The sequence below is a fragment of the Microchirus variegatus genome (genome assembly GCF_963457635.1).
Source record: "Microchirus variegatus genome assembly, chromosome: 19".
Taxonomy (NCBI): Eukaryota; Metazoa; Chordata; class Actinopteri; order Pleuronectiformes; family Soleidae; genus Microchirus; species Microchirus variegatus.
In genome coordinates this window covers 6,610,106-6,631,211 of record NC_139820.1, presented here as the reverse complement: position 1 = coordinate 6,631,211, position 21,106 = coordinate 6,610,106, and the positions used below count along the sequence as shown (strand labels likewise).

General features: G+C 39.1%; 3 protein-coding genes across 4 annotated transcripts; 2 read left to right on the top strand and 1 right to left on the bottom strand.

Annotated features, from left to right (window-relative positions):
• Positions 1-13: 13 nt before the first annotated feature.
• Positions 14-3,782, bottom strand: tk1 (thymidine kinase 1, soluble; the record flags this gene model as incomplete). Its single annotated transcript, XM_083906266.1, has 7 exons — positions 14-193; positions 1,052-1,171; positions 1,489-1,578; positions 2,048-2,141; positions 2,263-2,376; positions 3,521-3,552; positions 3,717-3,782. The coding sequence occupies 7 exons, from the start codon at positions 3,780-3,782 to the stop codon at positions 14-16; spliced, it is 696 nt and encodes a 231-aa protein (XP_083762392.1).
• A 2,026-nt stretch (positions 3,783-5,808) lies between these two features.
• On the top strand, positions 5,809-11,310 carry afmid (arylformamidase). Of its 2 annotated transcripts, XM_083905846.1 has the most exons (12): positions 5,811-5,839; positions 6,355-6,442; positions 6,537-6,627; positions 7,525-7,629; positions 7,730-7,778; positions 7,882-7,967; positions 8,058-8,130; positions 8,308-8,405; positions 8,641-8,719; positions 8,819-8,954; positions 9,605-9,709; positions 10,594-11,310. In XM_083905846.1, the coding sequence occupies exons 2-12, from the start codon at positions 6,395-6,397 to the stop codon at positions 10,621-10,623; spliced, it is 900 nt and encodes a 299-aa protein (XP_083761972.1). In that variant the 5' UTR covers positions 5,811-5,839; positions 6,355-6,394; the 3' UTR covers positions 10,624-11,310. The 2 variants fall into 2 exon arrangements, with proteins under 2 accessions (XP_083761971.1, XP_083761972.1); XM_083905845.1 differs by having other exon boundaries at positions 5,809-5,839; positions 8,641-8,954.
• Positions 11,311-11,619: 309 nt separating this feature from the next.
• On the top strand, positions 11,620-19,874 carry cant1b (calcium activated nucleotidase 1b; the record flags this gene model as incomplete). The annotated part of the gene is made up of 5 exons (XM_083905818.1): positions 11,620-11,672; positions 17,170-17,751; positions 17,844-17,984; positions 18,956-19,159; positions 19,504-19,874. Exons 2-5 carry the CDS (start codon positions 17,229-17,231, stop codon positions 19,872-19,874), a joined length of 1,239 nt encoding a protein of 412 aa, XP_083761944.1. The 5' UTR covers positions 11,620-11,672; positions 17,170-17,228.
• Between the last annotated feature and the right edge of the window lie 1,232 nt (positions 19,875-21,106).

The following is a 21,106-nucleotide window of genomic DNA, read 5'->3' as shown; positions in this document are numbered from 1 at the left end:
TCTTATTTTTCATTCAGAGGTGCAGAGAGGAGAAAAGTTTCCTGGGAACTCCGCAGTCTACATGTTTCCCCACGAGGGCATGATGTGGCGTCTCGTTCCTGAAGGGGGCGCTGTTTTCTTTGTCCTCGCATAGACCCCCATAACACTTTCGACACACTGCCTGATATTTGTCCGCTCCACCAATCACTTCCACCTGTGGCACAGAGCAAAAACACATTTTCTATTTAATACAGTCTGTAAATTAAATAACAAGGATTCTTAATTTAAACAGCTGGAACAAATACTGAATCAGGAGTAAAATGGTCACCACCACTGGAGTTGTAAAGTACAACAGAGTATTAGGGCCAAACTGAAGAGAAAAGTCATAATATTACAAGAATACAGTCTTAATATTACAAGAATAAAGTAGCAATATTAAGAGAATGAAGTCGTAATATTTAAAAAAGGTTGTAATATTACGAGAATGAAGTCGTAATGTTAAAAAGTCACAATATTACAAGAATAAAGTTGTAATTTTACGAAAATATAGTCATAATATTACAAGAATAAAGTCGTAATATTAAAAAAGGTTGTAATATAACGAGAATTTTTACAAAAAGTCATATTACAAGAAAAAAGTCGTAATGTTAAAAAAAAGTTGTAATATGAGAATCAAGTTGTTATATTAAAAAAAGTCATAATATAAGAATAAAGTCATAATATTAAAAAAGTCATAAAATTACAAGAATACGGTTGTGATTTTATGAAAAAAGTCATAATATTACAAGAATAAAGTCATAATATTAAAAAAAAGTTGTAATATTAAGAGAATGAAGTCTATTTACGAGAATAATGTAATATTAAAAAAGTCATATTACAAGAATTGTCATAATATTACGAGAATATAGTATATATATATATATAAATAATGTAAAGCATTCCTCATCTTGTTGCAGGCCACAGCTGATCATCTGAGATTTTGCTTGAATGACTTAAATTACGACTTTTTTCTCATTATATTATGATGTTATCTTTCAGTTTGTTACTTGTTAACGCATGCTTGTGCCCTCACCTCTGTCTCTGCTCCTATCCTCTTAGTGTAGGCAGCTTCTTTGTAACACTGCATGCAGACAGCGTGGAGCTTCACTACGCTCTCGGCGAGAGGCACGAGATTCAGGATGTTTCCAAATGGCTGTAGGAATGAACAAAAAAAAAAATCAATCAGGTGTTATTGCATTACAAGAAGAGAATGGACGCACTATAGTGTGGAATAATGAGCACATTATCTGTTTAAATGCTGATGCACAGGCCTGAAATGTGCTCCTTGTTGTGGGAATAATGCACAACTCCTTATATGGACATCCTATGGGTGTGTGTTTATAGGCCACATCTTCAGGCTTTACAGAATGCATTTTTTTCGTCGTTTTATGCGTTGATGCGTACGTATGTACATACATACATATATACACACACACAAAATACTACTAATATATTCAAACTGACACCTACTTTTCTCTGGAAAGTTCCATCCAAGGCAGCGACAATGACCGTCTTTCCCAGATTGGCCATCTCCTCACAAAACTCCACCGTGTCTGGAAACTGAGGGAACAAAAGGAGAAGCACAGATTTAGTGGGCAAGATCTTACTGTATCTCCGTCTAATGAAAATCCTGGATCAGAAAAGTTAAGGTAAGAGTTCCTGTAAATTAACAGCAGACATTCAAACACCACATGGTCCCCCTGGAGGTTAAACGTAGAACTGCAACTAACAATTCTTTACATGATCGATTAATCTCGATGAATCGCTTGGTCCATAAAGTGTCAGAAAATGTTAAAAAACCTGGAAATGACGATGTTCTTCAATGTCTTGTTTTGTCCACAAACCAAAATTATTCACTTTTAATGATTTATTTGTTATGTGGAGCACATTTAAGAAGCTAAAAAAAAATCTGAAATCTTGTTTTAATCATGAAAAAAAGCTTCAAACTGATGAATCGTTTCAGCTCTAGTTAAAAGTTTATATTAAAAAAGAAAATATATTGTACTTTTTAAATGTTATTTTAACTTACAAACTGTCCTTCATCAACTCCGATGACGCAGACTTGTAGCGCCAGAGACCTCACATCTGCCAGACAGTTTGCAGGTACAGCGTCCATTGTGTTTCTAAAAAAGACAAGACAGGATATAAGAACAACAATTAACACGTGCCTTTAATAAAATTTGTTTCACAGTGTATCCGTCAGGCTTTGGCGTCGTTGAGCATCTCTAAAAAAACAGCACGTACTTGTCGTGTGTAGCCATGCCCTTATCAGAGTAGCGCGTGTCCTTGGCATATTTAATCACCAGGCAGTTGTACTGGGCGATCTGGAAACGGCGCACTCTCCTCATCAGCTCAGTGCTGCAACACAAACAAACAATTCAAGTCGAGGTCAGTGAAACCAGTGTGTTGATGAGCATGCAGAAAATACAGGCAACAACAACAGATAATAATAATAATAATAATAATAATAATAATAAGGTTGTTTATATTTTGACCCAATAAATCAACAAAATTATTTGTTTCCCAGCATTTTTACTGATATTTATGTGCATGCAGTTAAAATAACATGCATAAAATGAAGTACTGTTGGTTTGTGTACTCAAAATGATATTCAGTGGGTAGTAAAAACAAATAAGAATACACACATTTGCTCTATTCGCAGTCCCAGCTGTGGACACACTGATGCACATTTAAGAGTAAAATATTTTAACGAACAAATGAGGCTTTTCATAACTTAAAATATGTTTTTAGATAATTTGATTTGTATCCCCTCTTAAAGCGATTGCAACAATAGACGAAATGTAACCGAGGGCCATTTTTGCCATATTTTACAGGTATACATATACATATACAATACATAAATCTTTGAAAATATCAATTTATGAATATTTAATGAAGCTTTAAAATGAAGATTATTTGTTTACCATAAAATACCAACACATTTTTTTTATTTATGGGTAGGTTTTGTGTGTTTTGTGGGGACACAATATATACATATATGTACACACATATATATACACATATACATATATATTTTGTCCCCACAAAACACACAAAACCTGGATGGACAATATGTATATATACATATATATGTATATATACGTACATATATCACACGTATATATACATATACATATGTGTATATACACACATATGTATATACAGTACATACATATATATTCTACGTTTTGAATATATATGTATATGACTAGATAGATAGAGGAGATTTAAGCACTTTGTGATGTGATTTTTGTAAATAAACTGTTATGATATCATTGATGTGACTAAGATTGGATATATATCAGCTGTTTATAACATGTACTAAACGCATATATATGTCATACTGGGGGGGGTGTAAACAGTGCAGGAGGAGATTTGGCGGGATGGTGCAGTGTGTGCGCTCATTGTTTTTGTTCCTACACCACTTTACACAGTGGATTCAATTTAAAACGAACAGTCAATCCTTACAGTAAAAGAGCTTAGATACTAAAAAAAAACTCACCTTTTTCCTGAAAACATGGGTCCAAAGATGACCTGCAGGACGAAAACAAACACGGACACCTCATGAGCTCAGTCAGACACTAATGAAATAAACGCCCACAGCTAAACAACAACCCTCAGCTTTACCTCAAATTAAATAAATAAAGTTATTTGGAATTGAATGATATCAGTAAACACGTTAATAATGAGATACGAACCTGAATTTGTCCTCGCGCTTTCCTCGGTGAGTTTGGAAGAACTCTAGGGAAATCTACGCAGTCCATATTTATTATAAAGTGTTTTAAAAAAGAGGTTAAAAGAGTAAAATAGTGTTATATATTATATAAATATGTCCACTCTGAAGCAGTCGTGGCTCTCGAAGTCGAATGTGGCGCGCGCTGTGTGCGCTCGGCGGCTCTTTTTATACCGGAAATGGTTTGGACCAATGATCGTGGAGTAAACAGTTGTGACGTAGTAGTGCTGCCTTTGATTGGGTTAGACGCAGGAAGGGACCAGACAGAGGTCTATGGAGGGGGCGGGACCTCTCAAGTACCGTTCTGGGCATGCGCACTGCGTGTGCAAGTTTGCAGAAGATATGGGGTTTCCGGTAACGAGTTCCTTTTTTTTTTTCATAGTAAAACAACACTGGACTGAAGGAAAAGCATGTTTTAAATGAAGGTTTGGGGTTCAGCTTTTTAAAACATCAAACTGATTAATTTATCTGATATTTATATGTGACATATTTCATATTAGATCCTTAAAATCGAAGAAGAGGAAGTAGTTTGTGTTATAATCATTATTTTTTCTTTTATGCTATTTATTTATTTGGGGATTTTTCTGTCAAGTGTATTTATGTAGCACATAAAACAACAACAGGGTTTTTTACCATTGCTTTAAAAGCTTGGACAAAGAGATATTGTTTGAATATTTGAATAAAGTTAAAAAATATACAGCATGTAACACATACTGCAAAAAAACAACAGCACAATGCAACTTCGGAATATAATGAATTAATGTTATGTTTGTTTTGAAACAGAGAAAAGTAAATGAAAGACAAGATTCTGTTTTACATAAGAGTATTTGTTATCTGACTAAAAGTTCCCTCATCCCCACAGACATGTTTTTTTCCCCTGTGTGTTGTTTTCATGGGAATCCACTTATACGTTGATAAATACGGAGACTCTAAAGGGACATGGAGGGAAAAAATAAATGTTTGCATTATCTCGCAAATATTGCGTTATCTCGCAAAGTTTTGCCGCACACGAAATGCCTCCTCACCGCAGCCCTAAAGAGTTATGGCTGTCAAATCTCCTAACACTGTAACAGCCCCACAAGTACTACAATTATATATATATATATATATATATAGATAATACATATATTATATATTGTATAGATACTGATTTATTTATGGTATTGAAAGAATTATAAAATTGTGGGTATGGATGTGTGGAGAGAGAGAAGAAGGAGCGGAGTGCAGACCGTGGCAGAAACAGCATTTTGTGGGAGGCAAAACTGCGAGATAACGCAAATGTTTTTTGTTTTTTTTCTTCATGTCCCTTTAGGGCAGGGGTTCTCAAAGTTTTGATACCTTAGGGCCAATTTAGGAACCCAACGTTTGACTGAGGGCCGCCAAAGGAAAAAAAAAAGGGAAAAAAAACAGAAATAAATCCCATTTGTAATAATTTCAATGACCAGATTGCAGTTCTACAGTTTACACTGATTGGTCTGTATCCAGTAATGTCCAATAAACATTTAACAAGCTTAGTAGCTCCTGGATTTAAACTATCAACTGTTTTTCATTGCGGGCCACCAGAAATGTTTCTGTGGGCCGCCATTGGCCCCCGGGCCGCACTTTGAGGACCAATGCTTTCGGGGCTCCGGTAGATAAAGAATGGATAAACTAACCTATATATTGCAGGAAACGTTTTTTGTCCTTTGCGTCTCGCTCCCTCCTTACTATCTGACAATAAGCAGGTCCTTGCTTAAGCTTCATATGTGTACTTATCACACAGTAAACTCCATACAACAAACAGCCTTGAACAAATCCACCAATCACCACCTGCCAAGTGTTTTGAAGTTAAAAAACAAGACAAAGGTGCAGGTTTCTGTGGCAACCTCTGTGTCTTTGCTCTGTTTGATTCTGATTGGTTTACAGTTTAAACGTCGGGGTTGGTCATAAAGTCCAAAGGCCAGTCCTTCAGCTGCACCAGAGCTGAGCTTAAGTGAGCTGGTTAGAATGAGTTGGTTATATCTGTTTGTGAACTTCAGCTGGATCCAGTCACTTCAAATGCAAAAAACCAAAACAACAACAATGCACTGGACTGAAATGGATAAAGATGTGAGTGTATGCATGTATTACTTCGTCTGATCATTCATAGTCTTCCATTCAAACTGCATTATTTTGACTAGTTTCTCCCTGGTTAGTCAGTATAGTCTTACTAAGTTGTAAAATGTACAACTTTAATCTAGCAGACTTCAAGAAGAAAGTTGTAAATTTACAAAAATAAAGTTGTAAATTTACGAGAATAAAGTTGGAAATTTATTAGAATACAGTTGGTAATTTATGACTTTATTCTTGTAAATTTACGAAATTAAAGTTGTAAATTTACAACTTTAATCTTGCAGACTTCAAGAAGAAAGTTGTAAATTTACAAGAATAAAGTCGTACATTTACAACTTTAATATTGTAAATTTACAAGAATAAAGTCATACAATTCCAACTTTAATCTCGCAGATTTCAAGAATAATGTCGTAAATGTACAAGAATAAAGTTGTACATTTACGATTTTATTCTCTTATATTAAGACTTTATTCTTGAAGTCTTGAATCTTGAAGATTATTTTTTTTTCTCAGTGTGGCCCTAATACTCTGTTGTGGTGTTGCTGTAAAAACAATGGCAGGCAGCCTTACCCAACAAGACCAGGAGAGGGCGCTGTTGACCGTGATTTACACACACACACACACGCACACACACACTGGTGTTGTGGGCTTTCATGGCCGCCCGGCTCACTGAAGTCTCTCTCCGCTTCTGACAGGAGCTGGAGCGGCAGCTGTCGCCGAGTCTGTGGTCGCACAGGATGTCCGCAGACGACGTCCTCGACGCCCACTATAAGGCGCTCAAAGAAGGTCGGTATGTGTGTACGTTAGACGGTAGTTCTGCACCCAGGAAGCAAACACGCTGCTGCCCCGGCGGCGGTGGAGGAGCACCGCAGGTGTACGTGTCAAAATGTGTGTTTATCTCTGCTAATGTGCACAGTTTCACATAATATTAGTTCTGCATGATGAATGCTGTCATGTTAATGTATGACGGTTGTTACAAGTTAACGTGAGGGGAACATTCTGGGGAACCTTTAAAGAACGTTCTCTAAAGGTTGTATGGCGGCTGTGACAAAGTTACGTTAGGGGAACGTTATGGGGACCTTAAAAGAACGTTCTCTAAAGGTTATTTTTAAGGGTTAGCAGACAAACAGTACATTGTTACTGTATATATGTATGTATGTATGTTTATATATATATACATATATGTATGTATATGGATACATATGTGAATTTATGTGTGTATATATATATATACATATGTATATGGATACATATGTAAATTTATGTGTGTGTATATATATATACGTATGTATACATATGTGTGTATATATATTTAAATATACATATATATGTATATGTATTTACAGTTTTATATATATATATATATATATACATACATACATATTCATATATGTATGTTTATACAGTACATACATATATATGTATAGATTCATATATATGTATATATTTAAATATATATTTAATTATAGATAATGTCATTCTTTGCCACCGTGTGTTGCACAGGTACGGAGCATACATACATATGTATGTATATACAGTACATACATATATATGTATATATTCATATATATGTATGAATATACAGTACATATATATATATATATAATTATATATACGTATGTATTTACAGTACATATATATTATTATAGATAATGTCATTCTTTGCCACCGTGTGTTGCTCAGGTACGGAGCGAGCCCGTGCTCTGGCTCAAACTTTACTCAACGTGCCATACGGGGAAGGAGATGGAGAGAAACTGGACGTCTACATACCCAGGACCGACTCTTTGGGTACGGACGGACATGTGTGTCGCCTCAGTGTCACGCTTTAAGTATTCAGAAGCTGGTTTCAAGCAATGACCATTTACACCCTGTGTTTCCTCTGTTTCAGATGTCCCACTTGTGATTTACATACACGGTGGATACTGGCAGCATCTCAGGTATAGCACACTGCTCTACACACACTCAGACGCCTCTGAACTCTATCATACATGGTGCACACAGAGCTCTTTCAATCCAAGCGGATGTTTTGTGCACAAACAGCAAGGAGGAGTCGGGATTCATGGCCGTTCCGCTCGTGGATAAAGGCGTGGTGGTGGTTGCTGTCGGCTACGACACCGCCCCCAAAGGTACAGTCTAGTCTGTCTGTTTCTGACAAAGACGGATCGTGTCGGGACAGTTTGCCAGGCTGTCTGTGACCTTACACTGCCTTTTTTTAGGTAACATGGACTTGATGGTGTCTCAAGTACGCAGGAGCGTTGTGTCTGTTGTTCAGCAGTATTCTCACATCAGGTGCCTTTTCTTGTTTCCTACCGTATCATCACCCAGTTTGAGTCATCTTTATACATTGTATTATAATGACATTTTCTCTCTCTCATTCACAGAGAGTTAAAATATCACCGTATCCGTCCTAAATCCACTGCATCTCAGTTTGTGTTTGATCAATTCTCCCTGCTCTCGCTCCCTCAGTGGTCTGTACCTGTGTGGACACTCTGCCGGGGCTCACCTGACTGCAATGGTCCTCTCCACTGACTGGTCGCAGTACAGCATCACTCCACAGATCAAAGGTGAGGAGGGTCGGAGGAAAACGATGCTCATAATTACCAGATGCCATGTGTAGGTGCAGGACCTGACGTTGCACTAACTGCAGGTGGATTTTGTAATCTAGATAATCTGTTCAAACCAGCCTCAAATGGGAAGGCAATAATACTACATAAAGACTGGGCCTCAGACAAATACTGCATAGTTTCATGTATTCATGTGTGAAAATGCTGCTTTTTGTTCAACAATATTATCTTCCAGGGGCTTTCCTGGTCAGTGGCATATATGACCTGCTGCCGCTCCTGTCCACGTATGTCAACGAGTCTCTGAAGATGACCGAGTATGTAATTAAGTGCCATTTTAAAGTCGTGTTTCGAATTTCAGCTTCTGAAATGCGAATGTTTTCAGGTGTCTCACCCCTTGTCCCATGTTTTTGCAGAGAGGTGGCGATCAGGAACAGCCCTATCACGCTGGTCCCTCAGCTCAAGCTCTCCTCGTCCGGCTGCCACATTGTTGTCGCCGTCGCCGAGAACGACTCGCCAGAGTTTCGCAAGCAGTCGCAAGAGTACTACAAAGTCAGTGCTGCAAACGGAGAACCACTGATATTAATATGTTCACTATTCATTTGGATATGTTATTTTTAGAACATACATTTTGTTTATATAATTACTAGTGCAGTGCCCGTAGGAAGTATGTATTCCTATAGATTTTTCAGTTATGGTAATGCATGATAAGGAACGTAAAGGCTAACATAATACAAACACTGTGCAACCTCATTAGGCACAACGCAAATGTTTTGCCGTGTCTGACAGTCACAACATCTAGCTACGCTAATGCTAATCGAAAATGAAAACATTTGTGTTGTGCCTAATGAGGTCGCGCACTGTTTGTATTAAGTTACGCTAATGCTAATCGTAGCCTCGCTAGCTTACCTTTGGAAACAGGTTCGCCAAGTTAGCCGCAAAGTAGTAGCATGCTAATGCAAAATGAATATGTGCTTGCTCACTCCCACCTCCCTGCCCCAGACAGCGCAGCTGCCGCTGATGAGCCACTGCCATGCTCAACCCACATCCAATGTCTTAGGGCAATCCGACAAACAGTCAGCGAGATACGCCTGTCACAGACAGACAGATGCAACTTCCTTTATAGATAGATAATCTATTATATAATGTGTTTATATGTGTGGTTTCCTCAGCTTTTTGCCAACAAATCTCTGTCTTTCAAGGCTTTAGAGGCGTCTGGACTGAACGTGACGATGGAGGACGTGCCGAACACGGACCACTTCAACATCATCGAGCAGCTGGTTGACGAAGATTATCACCTAACAAAGGTACACATGCACTCAAAATGGCATTAATTGGGTGGCATTAATTCAATAACAATATAGAGTGTGATAGAATGTTTTGATAATCTCTATATAACAAAGGTTCTAGATATATTGATATATTATATATTTACCAGTTAGCTCTGTTAGCTCCTTTTAGCGCTGTTAGCGCGCATACAGTCGAACTGGAGCGGTCTGTTCATTAAACGAAAAGAGCAGCACTACAAATAAGCAGTGTACCTGTGCACTGCGTATGTGTGCCTCTGTTTTTAAAGTTTAGCGCTACTTTAGAGACTCATTTTAACAATCGGGAGTCATGCAAACATGACGTCCCGTGCGTCTTTTTCCAGTCAGTCGTCATGGAAATGCGCCATGCGTTAACCTGCGTTAACGTTGATGCCATTAATGCAGTTAACTGCCGTTAATGTGTTAACATGCCCAGCACTAGTTTAAATGTTAAAGGCGCCATATGTAAGAATGTGGCCAAAAACGGTTACTACACTCAAATTCAAAATACCGAATCGTTTTCTCCGCCATTGTAGCTCAGATGTAACTGGCAACCCGTGGTTGCTCGGCAGCTGAGACTCTACTGACTGCAATGATTGTTAGATGGCGGTAGGTGGCGCCACACGGCAAAATATGATTTCAAAACATAAACATGATTTGCAGTCTGCAAAATATTTTTTTAATGCGAATATATTGGCTGTACTGTTGTTGTTGGTGAGTTCAGTTTGTTATATGAACATTATTCCTGAGTCTCTGTGACATATTAGGAGGATTTTACGGCCAGTTGCTTTAGATTTATTACATAATGCACCTTTAAACAGTGTGAATGTGTGAATTTGCCTCAAGCTATTTCTCTCTGAAATGAATATTTGAATTTTTTCTAGCTTCTCTTGAAGATGATGGGGAAGAGCTGAGGAGTCTGCTTCGTCGTCTCACCTCAAGTCAACGCGCACATTATGGCACGGATTGCGTTGAACACCTAGTTTGCCGTGTCGTCATTTAATTTGATCTGTGTTCACTGTTCTCTTGTCCTAAGTAATATGTTCCAACCACATTCACGTGTAAAAAACATTGTGTGCCTGAAAGTGGATGGTGTTACAGTAGCACATTATTCCAGTGATAAACCTGCTCACAACAACAATCTGTACTGTAGGTTACAACCTGTTACAAACGGTTACAATCTGTAATGCTGATATAGCTGCACTTTTTTTTAAATCGTGATATAGTTTCAGAATACTGATAGTGAAACAGAATACTGCTCTCATCTTGACTCATTGTTGAGTCCAAACAATGCACTTCTTCACCACAGGTCACTTTAATTTTGAGATATAAAGTCGTGATTGTTATTTGTTCCTGTACGGACACACAATTTGAGCTAAGACATCACATTCTGTACTGAAAGACATCTGCCCAAAGGCGTTTTGTTCCTTTTTTGACTCAGGAAAAGTAGGATGAATTGACCGAAACAACAGTTTCCCTGATTTATCTGTCATTATTAAGTTGTTTGTCATGTTGTTCTGTCTGTTTGTGAGCGAAACAATTGTAAAAGTAATATATGGATGAATTAGATGAAGTGAAGCAGTTATATAATCACAATAAATATTTGAGACGTCTTTGTTGACTCTTATTTGTGTGAGTGTGCTTTAGATGAGCTTGATGAACTTGTTTTGCATAAACTAGCCTTGTATTTGGTGTGTTCTGTCGTACACAACATTGTTTAATTCAGCTAAAAAACGTGGTAGTCGATAATATCGAATCATACTACTTTGTGAGTTTGCTGCTTTCAAGTCAGCACACACACACACACACACACGTTCCGTGTCTGTCACCACATCATCACCCCCCCCACTGTGCCGTGTTCCAGAGTGCGACAGCAGCATCTCTGAGCAGCAGAAGCGTTACAACCGCCGAGAAGCTGGGGAACACCGAGCAGACGGTACACGCTGAGCCTCTGCTGGACCAGGTGAGCACAAAAACCTCCACCAGCCACGGAGTCACGCCGAGAAATCGACGTGCTTCACTTTCGAGGCTGTTATTAGCCGTTAGCTGTGAAAGTTCGCATCACTACGTCAACGCTTGATGCTAGCAAGCAGAGTCGCGCTAGCCTCTGTTAGCCACACAGCCAACGTCATTTTCCTTCACTCTTTTATAACTTGTATTAAACTGTTGTGACGCAGTTGTGACAGCTGTTTCATTCAAAAGTGCGTCAGCGTTTAAATGCTCCCATTATAGCACGGCGTGTCCAGGCTTCTATTGTTGACATGTTTGAGTAGCAGGAAGCCGGCTAAAGTTTACAAGTGTTGCCGGGGCTTCCATGGCTCGCCTCTGCCTGCGTGGCTGTGGCTGACTGGCTGCCTGTGGGGGCTCACCGAGGTTCGAATCGTTTTTAGTTTTTCATTAGTTTTTATTTGGTTTTCACTTCTTGGTTTTAAAACGACTTAGTCTAAATTAGTTTTAAGAGCGGTTATGCTAATTTATATTTTTGTAAATGCTTAGTTTTAGTTTAGTTTTAGTTTAGTTTATTATTAGTTTATTTGTTTTTGTTCTTTTGGTAATATGGCGTATTTGCCAGGTGCAAGATGCAAAAAGGTCATAAGTGTTGTGTCATAAAAAAAAACCCAGGAAAAGATGCAATTTGTTCCACTCGCTCCTGCTGTCAATTATGTGCCAATCAGGTGCGTCATCATCCACCTGTGAATGTACGTTATTGTAAATACGACTAAAATGGCTATTAGTATCGGTCCGATACCGGTCAAAATCACTGGGTCGGATGTCGGACAGCTGTCAAAAAAAATAAAATAAATTAAATGTAGAATCCATAACAATCCTATATAACGCATGCTTCACTTTGCACAGACCGTAAAAATGTAAATACAAATCGACAACAGCATTTTAGCTGAGTCATGTTTGTGTTTATTTGTTACACAGTTGGAGAACTATGTCTTCGGAATGACTGAGCACAAATGTGTTGTTCACCGCTTCATAAATGGTATAAAACAATTAATATAATGGTATAGATCGGTATCGGTAGATACTCAAGTTTTAGATATTGGCATCGGACACAAAACGTGCATTGTCCCATCTCTATCAAATACAATGCAAAGTGGTATTATTGGGGGGATAATTAACTGAAATAACGTGTCCAAACTTTTTGAGGAGTTTATTTGGCGAATTTAATTTGATCAATCCAGATTGCAACTGACAGAGCCATTAATGATGCATATTATGTTAGTTGCAGCCCTATAAACAACAAAGGGAAAATCTGTTCAAGAGTCTGTGGAGATTAAAATGTTTGGCATGTCAGAACCTGCCATATGTACTTACTAGTTGTTCTTTTTTCTTTTCTGTACTTTTCTCGTTTTCTTTTCTCTTGTCTCACTCACAGTCCAACTGCCGTGAATGGCTGAGTTTCGTCAGTGATGTTTTTTACAATACATTAGTCTAAAACCCTTAGTGCCGTAAAGCCGAGAAAAGCTGAAATCCAGATTTTGTCCAAACGTGTTATTAATAAGGTCCAGATCTGGACTACAGTCCACCATTTAATGATTTCTGGCATCATTTTACTTAGTTATTAGCGATCTTTCCATTTAATTCATTAATCTAACAACACCCCCAAAACATCAAGTTCCTCTAAGTCTGGTTCTTTGTAGGCTCTCTAGAATAATAAAGAGAAACTTGAGCTAAGAGATATTCAAGGGAGGGACTTTCGCGAGAGATGTACAGTAGATTAGGTATTCATGTGGGAGAGTGAGAGATGCAGGTGAGATGTAGATTGAGTCTAGTGGGAGGAGAAGAGGGTCGCTCAGCTTGTTTGGTTTGTTCACTCGACTCTCACACACTCGGTGGCATTTTTAAAGACGCCGTAGTGTCGTTGCTCAAGCCTGAAGGTGTGTCAGTTAGTCGACTACCTGTTTGTCCGGCTGTCCTGACTGGCTCATGTTTGCGACTGAAGGCTGGACCAGAGAGAAGGAGGGGACTGAGCGAGATAGAATCATTTATTTATGTGGGACAGAGGGCTTGTAGCTCGAGGGACGGGAAGTTCCTTAATGAGCTGCGTGCAAAGGAGACCGGCGAGATGGTGGCAGCTTATCCAGCGGAGAGGAGGCGAAGAAAGGGTGAATAATTCAACTGTTCATACAGCAGCAGCTGTGTTTGGCTTTGTGCTGCACAGACATGTTATGGAGGCAATGCATACAATAGTGACAATAAGGGCATTATGATTGTGTGTGTGTTGGTGAAAGGGGTAATGTAATACTTTTGCATTTACTTGTGTTGTTATTAGAGCCGCAACTAGTGATCATTTTTTATCTGGAGCAAAGCACATTTTAAGCAGCTGAAAGTTATCGCTTTATAGATTAATCATTGCATTAGTATAGTCACATAGTTAATAGTTTCGCCTTTCTACAGTACAAAGTGACTTGTGTTTGCTGTTTCGCTCAATTGCAGAGGCTGTTTGCTTTTTGATTCTGTTGTGACATCTATTTTGAGTTGCTAAACGGCCGATTGATCGTTGAAATTGCAAACAGTGAGTGTGCTGCCAAATTAGACCCACCTTAAGTATTGCTTCAGCTCAACCACTAATTTGTTATTTGCCGTTAACCATCACGGTTCAAGAGCCCATTCGCTGTAAAAGCTGTGACACAAACAGAGACAGTTGTAATGTCTCGGCCTACAGCAATCCTTTGTAAGTGCTTTATAAATGACACAAAAAGGTTCTCGGGCCTTTTGTCCTGCAATAGTCACTGCGCACTATTTGTTTTTTCCCTCAAAACCATTATAAAGTAAGGAAAAGCACAAAAAGATCTCAGATATCTGCCAAGGCCACTCCTTTCCCACTATGTCAGTACACTCCCCATCTCAAAAGATTAGCAGTTAACCCAACTTAATCCTCCCTTTACATTTTGAGTTATGCTGCTCAAAGACAGATAAAAGACCGAAAACATAACCTTTTTCAGTGTTTGCATTATAAAGACATTCTAATTAGACATTTATTTGGATTGTTGTTGACATTGTCTGATATCAAAACTTGTATTGGGCTAAATAGTTGCTGCATATTTTTTAATATTCCCTAGTATAAACCATGCTGGACTTTCAGAATTTATAGGACTACAGGTTTTTGTGAATAACCAGAGGCCTAATACCCTCAGAGCGTGATTCCACCCAAATATTTGACCAATAGTTTTCAGGCGTTATTCCACCTGCCAAACTGCTTATAGTGGTAAAGTTGGATTGTTCTCAAACAGCTCTTTTTGTCCTGCAGACGCTGTGTATGCTAAGATTTGCATGTGGCACAATTCAGCTCATTATTATGTAAGAGAGCGACGGGGGTTACTAGATTTCAAACTGATTTATGAATAGAGGTGAAAGCGAGGACAAAGGATGTGCTTCTTTTATGTAATAACCATAATATGTACAATAATGGATACACATGTCCATGCCATTGGGATTTTCTTTCCTCTTGTAGATATGTCGACGAGAAAAGCTAATTAGAAAATCAGTCAACAATGACCTGCACTTCATCCATGAAGTTGTGTTGCGTAGAAACTGAGCTACAGAAAGTGTTGTAACACGCTTGTCTGCCTGTTGAAAAAGAGAGAATTAGTCGAAATGAACAACTGGGGAAGTAAAATGCCAAACCAGACCCCCAGTGTCGCCCTCACCAAACCAAAAACAGCCGTACTGCACTGTAATCATCGTAGAAAATCAAAACCAACTTGTGTTTCCACTTTTTCAGCAACTACCAACTTTATTTTGATCAAAGATGATATAAATACATTGATAAAGCAACTTACTACTGGCAATGTCATGAAAAACTAGTCTCCTAGAAATGATGTCCTGAAAGTCCAGCCTCCGTTATTGCACTCTTACCTAGCCCAATGCTACATGTTGTCTTTAGTTTTACAATTATATAAAAGAAATTCATTACATTTTAAAACTGATAATATTGGTCAGTTCTGTAAAAAAAAAAGATTGAACTGGAAGCCGCTGCACTCAAGTACAGGTAGATATTAACCCTGTCAGTTCCAGTAGGTTGACCTTGGTGTCAGAATGGTTGATGGTTACCTTGGTGTTCGGTGTTCTCTCAAAACAAGCACACGTGTCACATTTCAGCAGACGGTGCATGTGAATGTGTGCCCTGCTCGAACACCTGAAAACTCAAGTGTTTTGAATAAACCCCATGCTTGGAACTCGTGTGACATATTGTAATCACCGGGTTTACGTTGAGATTAGGAAAGGTTCACATAAATTGTTCCCTCCCTTCAAACTTGACGATATACAGTTTCAGTTTACACACAGATCTATTCATCCGTCGACTATTTTCTGGATTAATCAAGTACTTTTGTGGTCGATGATTTCCTCAATTGTCCTTTTTTTTGGTCCACCAACTAAAATTATTCCATTTTTGGTTAGGGTTCGGGTTCCTACACAGCTTGCATATTAAGAAGTTCGGCCCGAACAACAAAACAAAGCTCCTTTGTTTGCAGAAAACAAAGAGAACAAAAAGCCTTTTTTGATCTGAGATCAGAGTTTGCACTGGAAGCAAACTGGCGGAGGCGCCCCGCAGGTAACGTTTGTTGCCTGTAGGAAGTCAGGCACAGATCTAAAGAGTAAACAAATAAATAATTGGAGCCTAGTGGCAGTATGACGATAGATCCCTGCAAATATTTATAAGCGCTCAGGGACACTGCCTTTTTCAGTGAAAAACACCACATTTTCAGTCCAAACACTTCTGGATTGTCTCAATGAAATAAAAATCATGGATGGCAATAAACTTGCTTAGTTTTAATGAGAAGAAGACCACAAAACCTGGGAGTCAAACTCGACCGTAACCTCAAATTTGATAGACAAGTCAGACCAGTGCAGTAACTAAAAGTAGTTTTTACAGCTGCTCGACGAATCCCTTGCTCCATAAAATGTCATAAAATGTTGTTGTTGTTTTTTTAAACATTGATCAGTGTTTGTCAAACCTGGAAATAACAATGTTCTCCAATGTCTTATTTTGTCCACAAACCAAAATGATTCAGTTTTAATGATTTGTTATGTGGAGCAAATAAGAAAATATTCACATTTAAGAAGCTAAAACAATCAGAAATATTGTTTTAATAATGAAAAAAGCTTCAAATCAATTATCAAAATAGTTTATAGTTTAAAATAGATTAATTTAGTAATCAGTCAGATCTATTTTATCACGTGATCATTCATGCTTTTATTTCCACTCGCCTACATTACTGCGATGCCCTTTATATGGGAGCATATCAAGCAATGATTACTCACCTCCAGCTCGTTCAATATAGTGTTTTATAAATAAAATTGGATTGGAATTGGATTTCATCGTCTCATCTTTGAAATGAATAAAACAATTGACCTGTAAAAACGTTCTTAGTTTTATTGAATCAACATTGCGTTTGTCAGTTGGAAGTGTTAAACAACGTCGTCAACTGTGCTTTTCTCCATCCAAGGTCGTGATAACCATCAGCCCCAGTCGACGTCCGATGATGAGAATGAAGACGACGCCTCCATGACCTCCCTCGGTGTTACCGCCCGAGGCCTCCCCCTGGCGTTGGCGTCCATGACACACGTTTCCACCTCAGACTCGCGCTTTTACCCAAAATGGCGGGCCATTGCCGTGGTGTCCCTGCTGGCTCTGGTGTTCGTATTATACCTGCACCACACTCCTGCGAGAGGTTACTTCCGCAGCGGTGCTCACAGCTTGGACCTGTATGGTGAGGGAGAGGACGACGACGTCCTCAGGGACTCTAACAAACAAACTGTACATAATGTCGTCCAACGCGAGAAAAGGAAAAAGTCTTACAATGACACTTACCCACTAAGTCCACCACAGAGAACAACGAACGGCGTCCGCTACCGTATAGGCGTGATTGCAGACCTGGACACAGCATCGCGCAGCTCTAGAGATCAGACGTGGTTCAGCTACATGAAAACAGGTTACCTGACTGTCTCGCAGAGCGCTGACAGACTGCAAGTGCACTGGGATGCTGAGACCATCACCCTGGAGAGTCACCTGGCTGAGAAAGGACGAGGTATATAGTACTTACAAGGATATATACTTTGTTTTAATCTATGTGTGGCTTATTTATTTATTTATTTTTAAATATATTAATTATTTTTGCAGGTATGGAGCTATCAGAGCTTGTGGCATTCAACGGTCACCTGTACAGCGTCGACGACCGGACAGGAGTGGTGTACAGGATCGAGGGCAACCGGGCCATCCCCTGGGTTATATTAACAGACGGTGATGGGTCTGTCTCCAAAGGTTAGTTTTCAGTCGATGGTTCTAAAGGTGATAGGAAGAGATGTTAAGACTGTGCTGTGAAGTACTTGTCTACGTACTTGGTGAATTAATCTGATTCTGAACTTACACTACTGTTCAAAGGTGTGGGGTCACCTATACAATTTTTTTGTGTTTTCCATTAAAAGTCACACTTTTATTCATCAAAAGAGTTGCAAAATGAATAGAAAATACAATCAAGACATTGACAAGACATTGTTTTATTCCAAATAATAAACTTTGCTTTCGTCAAAGAACCAGCTAAACTGTTTTCAGCTGTGCTAACATCATTGCACAAGGGTTTTCAAGGGTTTTCTAATCATCCAATAGCCTTCTAACGCTATTAGCAAACACAATGTACCATTAGAACACTGGAGAGATGGTTGCTGCAAATGGGCCTCTATACACCTATACATTTACCACATTAACAATGTATAGAGTGTATTTCTGATTCATTTATATTCATTGAAAAAAAAAAAGTGCTTTTCCCGGCATTTCTAAGTGACCCCAAACTCAACTTCAACTTAAACAGCAACACACGAATTAAAGCAGCTCAAAAACAACCAATGTTTTGCACTTTTGCTGAAAACAAAACTGAACGTACTGGCTTTTTGCTCTTTACTGGCATTGAACTGTCTAACTCAGGTGGGGGGGTTTTGTTCCTCTTCGAGAATATGTGTTATAAATTCTATAAACCCCTTTTTTGAGAAAGCCACAACAGTTAAATATGAGGTATATAAGGTATTTTCCCTGAGACCTCTCTCATAATTAGCTCTCCCTATTTTTATTTATTTTTTCTTAAATTACCATTACCATGCTATAGTCAATCTCCTTGCATTAATGCCAGCTACAGTTTTATGTGTGTTTATCCATGTTTAAGAGTGTGGCTTAGACTTTTTGAGTGTTATTTCTGGGACAATGAACATGCTTTTTTTTTGACTCATCTGTGTGTGCAGGGTTCAAGGCAGAGTGGTTGGCGGTGAAGGAGGAGCAGCTATACGTTGGCGGCCTGGGGAAGGAGTGGACCACGACCTCAGGGGAAGTCGTCAACAACAACCCGGAGTGGGTGAAAGTGGTTGGCTACCATGGGGACGTGGAGCACGAGAACTGGGTACCGCACTACAATGCCCTGAGGAATGCAGCAGGGATCAAACCTCCAGGTGTGCACACATGATTTTCTTTTTTTCAGTTTGATTTCGCTTCCTCTCTACAGCCCATCATATAGAGATTAGTTAACCAATTAATTAACTATCCAGATAATTTCATAATATGTTGATCGCAGATTTAACTTTGCGACTAAGAAAAGTGTGTCTTTAGTTCTTCCAAAAGATGCACCATTTTAGATAATGTACATGGCGCTTATCGCTTTACCCAGCTCGTGGAAGAATAGACTCATTAGATTACATCACTCTTCTGATCCATGTTTGGTGAGGGATAAAATTTTGCAACACCCAAGAGTCTCACTCTTAGCCCTTACTCACCCTGCTCCCTCTCACTGTCACAGGCTACCTTATACACGAATCAGCTGCGTGGAGTGAACGTCTCCAGCGCTGGTTCTTCCTGCCTCGCCGAGCCAGTCACGAGCGATACGAAGAGACCGCCGACGAGCGGCGCGCCACCAACCTCCTCCTGACGTGCCCCGCCGACTTCAGCTTCATATCCATGCGGCAGGTCGGACCGCTCCACCCCACACACGGGTTTTCCTCTTTCAAATTTGTGCCGGACACGGACGACCAGATCGTTCTGGCCTTAAAGTCAGAGGAGGACGCAGGCAGGATCGCCACGTACATCATCGCGTTTACACTCGACGGCCAGGTGCTGATGCCTGAGACGAAGATTGGGGATGTGAAATATGAGGGGCTTGAGTTTATTTAAAAAAACAACAACAGAAGGACTGAAGGTGTCTCAAAGGAGTTATATGCAACACTGGTGGTGCCTATAGTTTTATGTATGAAATTTCTTATCTGATTTATTTTACTGTGCAATAATACCTTTATAACAAAGTTATATATTTTATGATTATATTACATGATGATGGACAAGTGCAAGAGCAGGGAAAAAGCTGCACATTCAGAAGACAACTGCAGACCTGTGAGGGATTTTTTTTTTTTAACTATCTTGGACCCTGTTTTAAATGATGGTTTAGACCCTGTACCTCCCCTGTTTGTTATTACTTTAACAAGCCCATTAGACTGTACAGGATCAGGAAATGCACCCACGTTCAGCTTGCATATAGTTGATGAGGAAGCACTTGCATCGTGACCCCTCCTATATAAGCACATCTAATAGCGCCATTTAAATAAGCAGGAAAATACTGCAATGTTGACTTAAGACCAGGTTCTTGTTGGTGAACGGTGCAGTGGCTTACTGCTGCCTAAAAACAGTAACGCAACGTGCCTGACCACACCTCGTTTTTAAGACATCCACGGGTGCAGCGAAAGTCTAAATGTCCTGGCTCCAAAGTTAAGGACGTCCTTCACTGCAGTCACTCTGCTGCTCACACATACACACACTCAGGGCAACACAAATGAATGTCCATCAATGACTTGAAATATTGATCTTACTGGAAGATGTTTTTGATTTATTTTAGACACACTGAAGTTTGTTCTATTAAGTGTACTGTATATCTGTCTATTACTGGGTCACCCTTAACGCACATTATGCGAATCGACTGAACGTCGTCAGCTTTTCAAGACACCAGCGATTCCATGGTAAGATAAACTTAATATATTCCTTTTGTAACCTCTTTGTAAAAAAAAAAAAAAAAAAGATTAAAATTGGAACTTTAAAATGTCTTTGAGTGCACTGCTTATATCAAAAAAACCTGAGACTCACTGCTATAGAAATATAGCAGTTAAAACGTTAAATTTTCAATTTAAGCGTGACCATCCAATATAAATCAAATGTTGTGTTTTTGTGTGCATGCCCCAGATAGAAAATGTGTGTTCATAAGGATATTCGCGTCACGTGGACCCACTTTAGACTCACGTCCATTTTGTCTGGACCAGATAAAAGCGATGAAAGCTACGTCCAGATGCTAGCTGGGGTAAGTGTCATATAGGTTTTCATATAAATATAAAGTCAATGGTAATAAATGAAGAAAAGGA

Bases quoted from the DNA above. Each gene is read 5' to 3' on its own strand.
- afmid (XM_083905845.1), top strand. From the start codon at position 6,395: ATGGCAGGCAGCCTTACCCAACAAGACCAGGAGAGGGCGCTGTTGACC. The intron at 6,443-6,536 runs GTGATTTACACA...CGCTTCTGACAG, and splicing joins AGGAGAGGGCGCTGTTGACC to GAGCTGGAGCGGCAGCTGTC. The intron at 7,779-7,881 runs GTATAGCACACT...GTGCACAAACAG, and splicing joins GGATACTGGCAGCATCTCAG to CAAGGAGGAGTCGGGATTCA.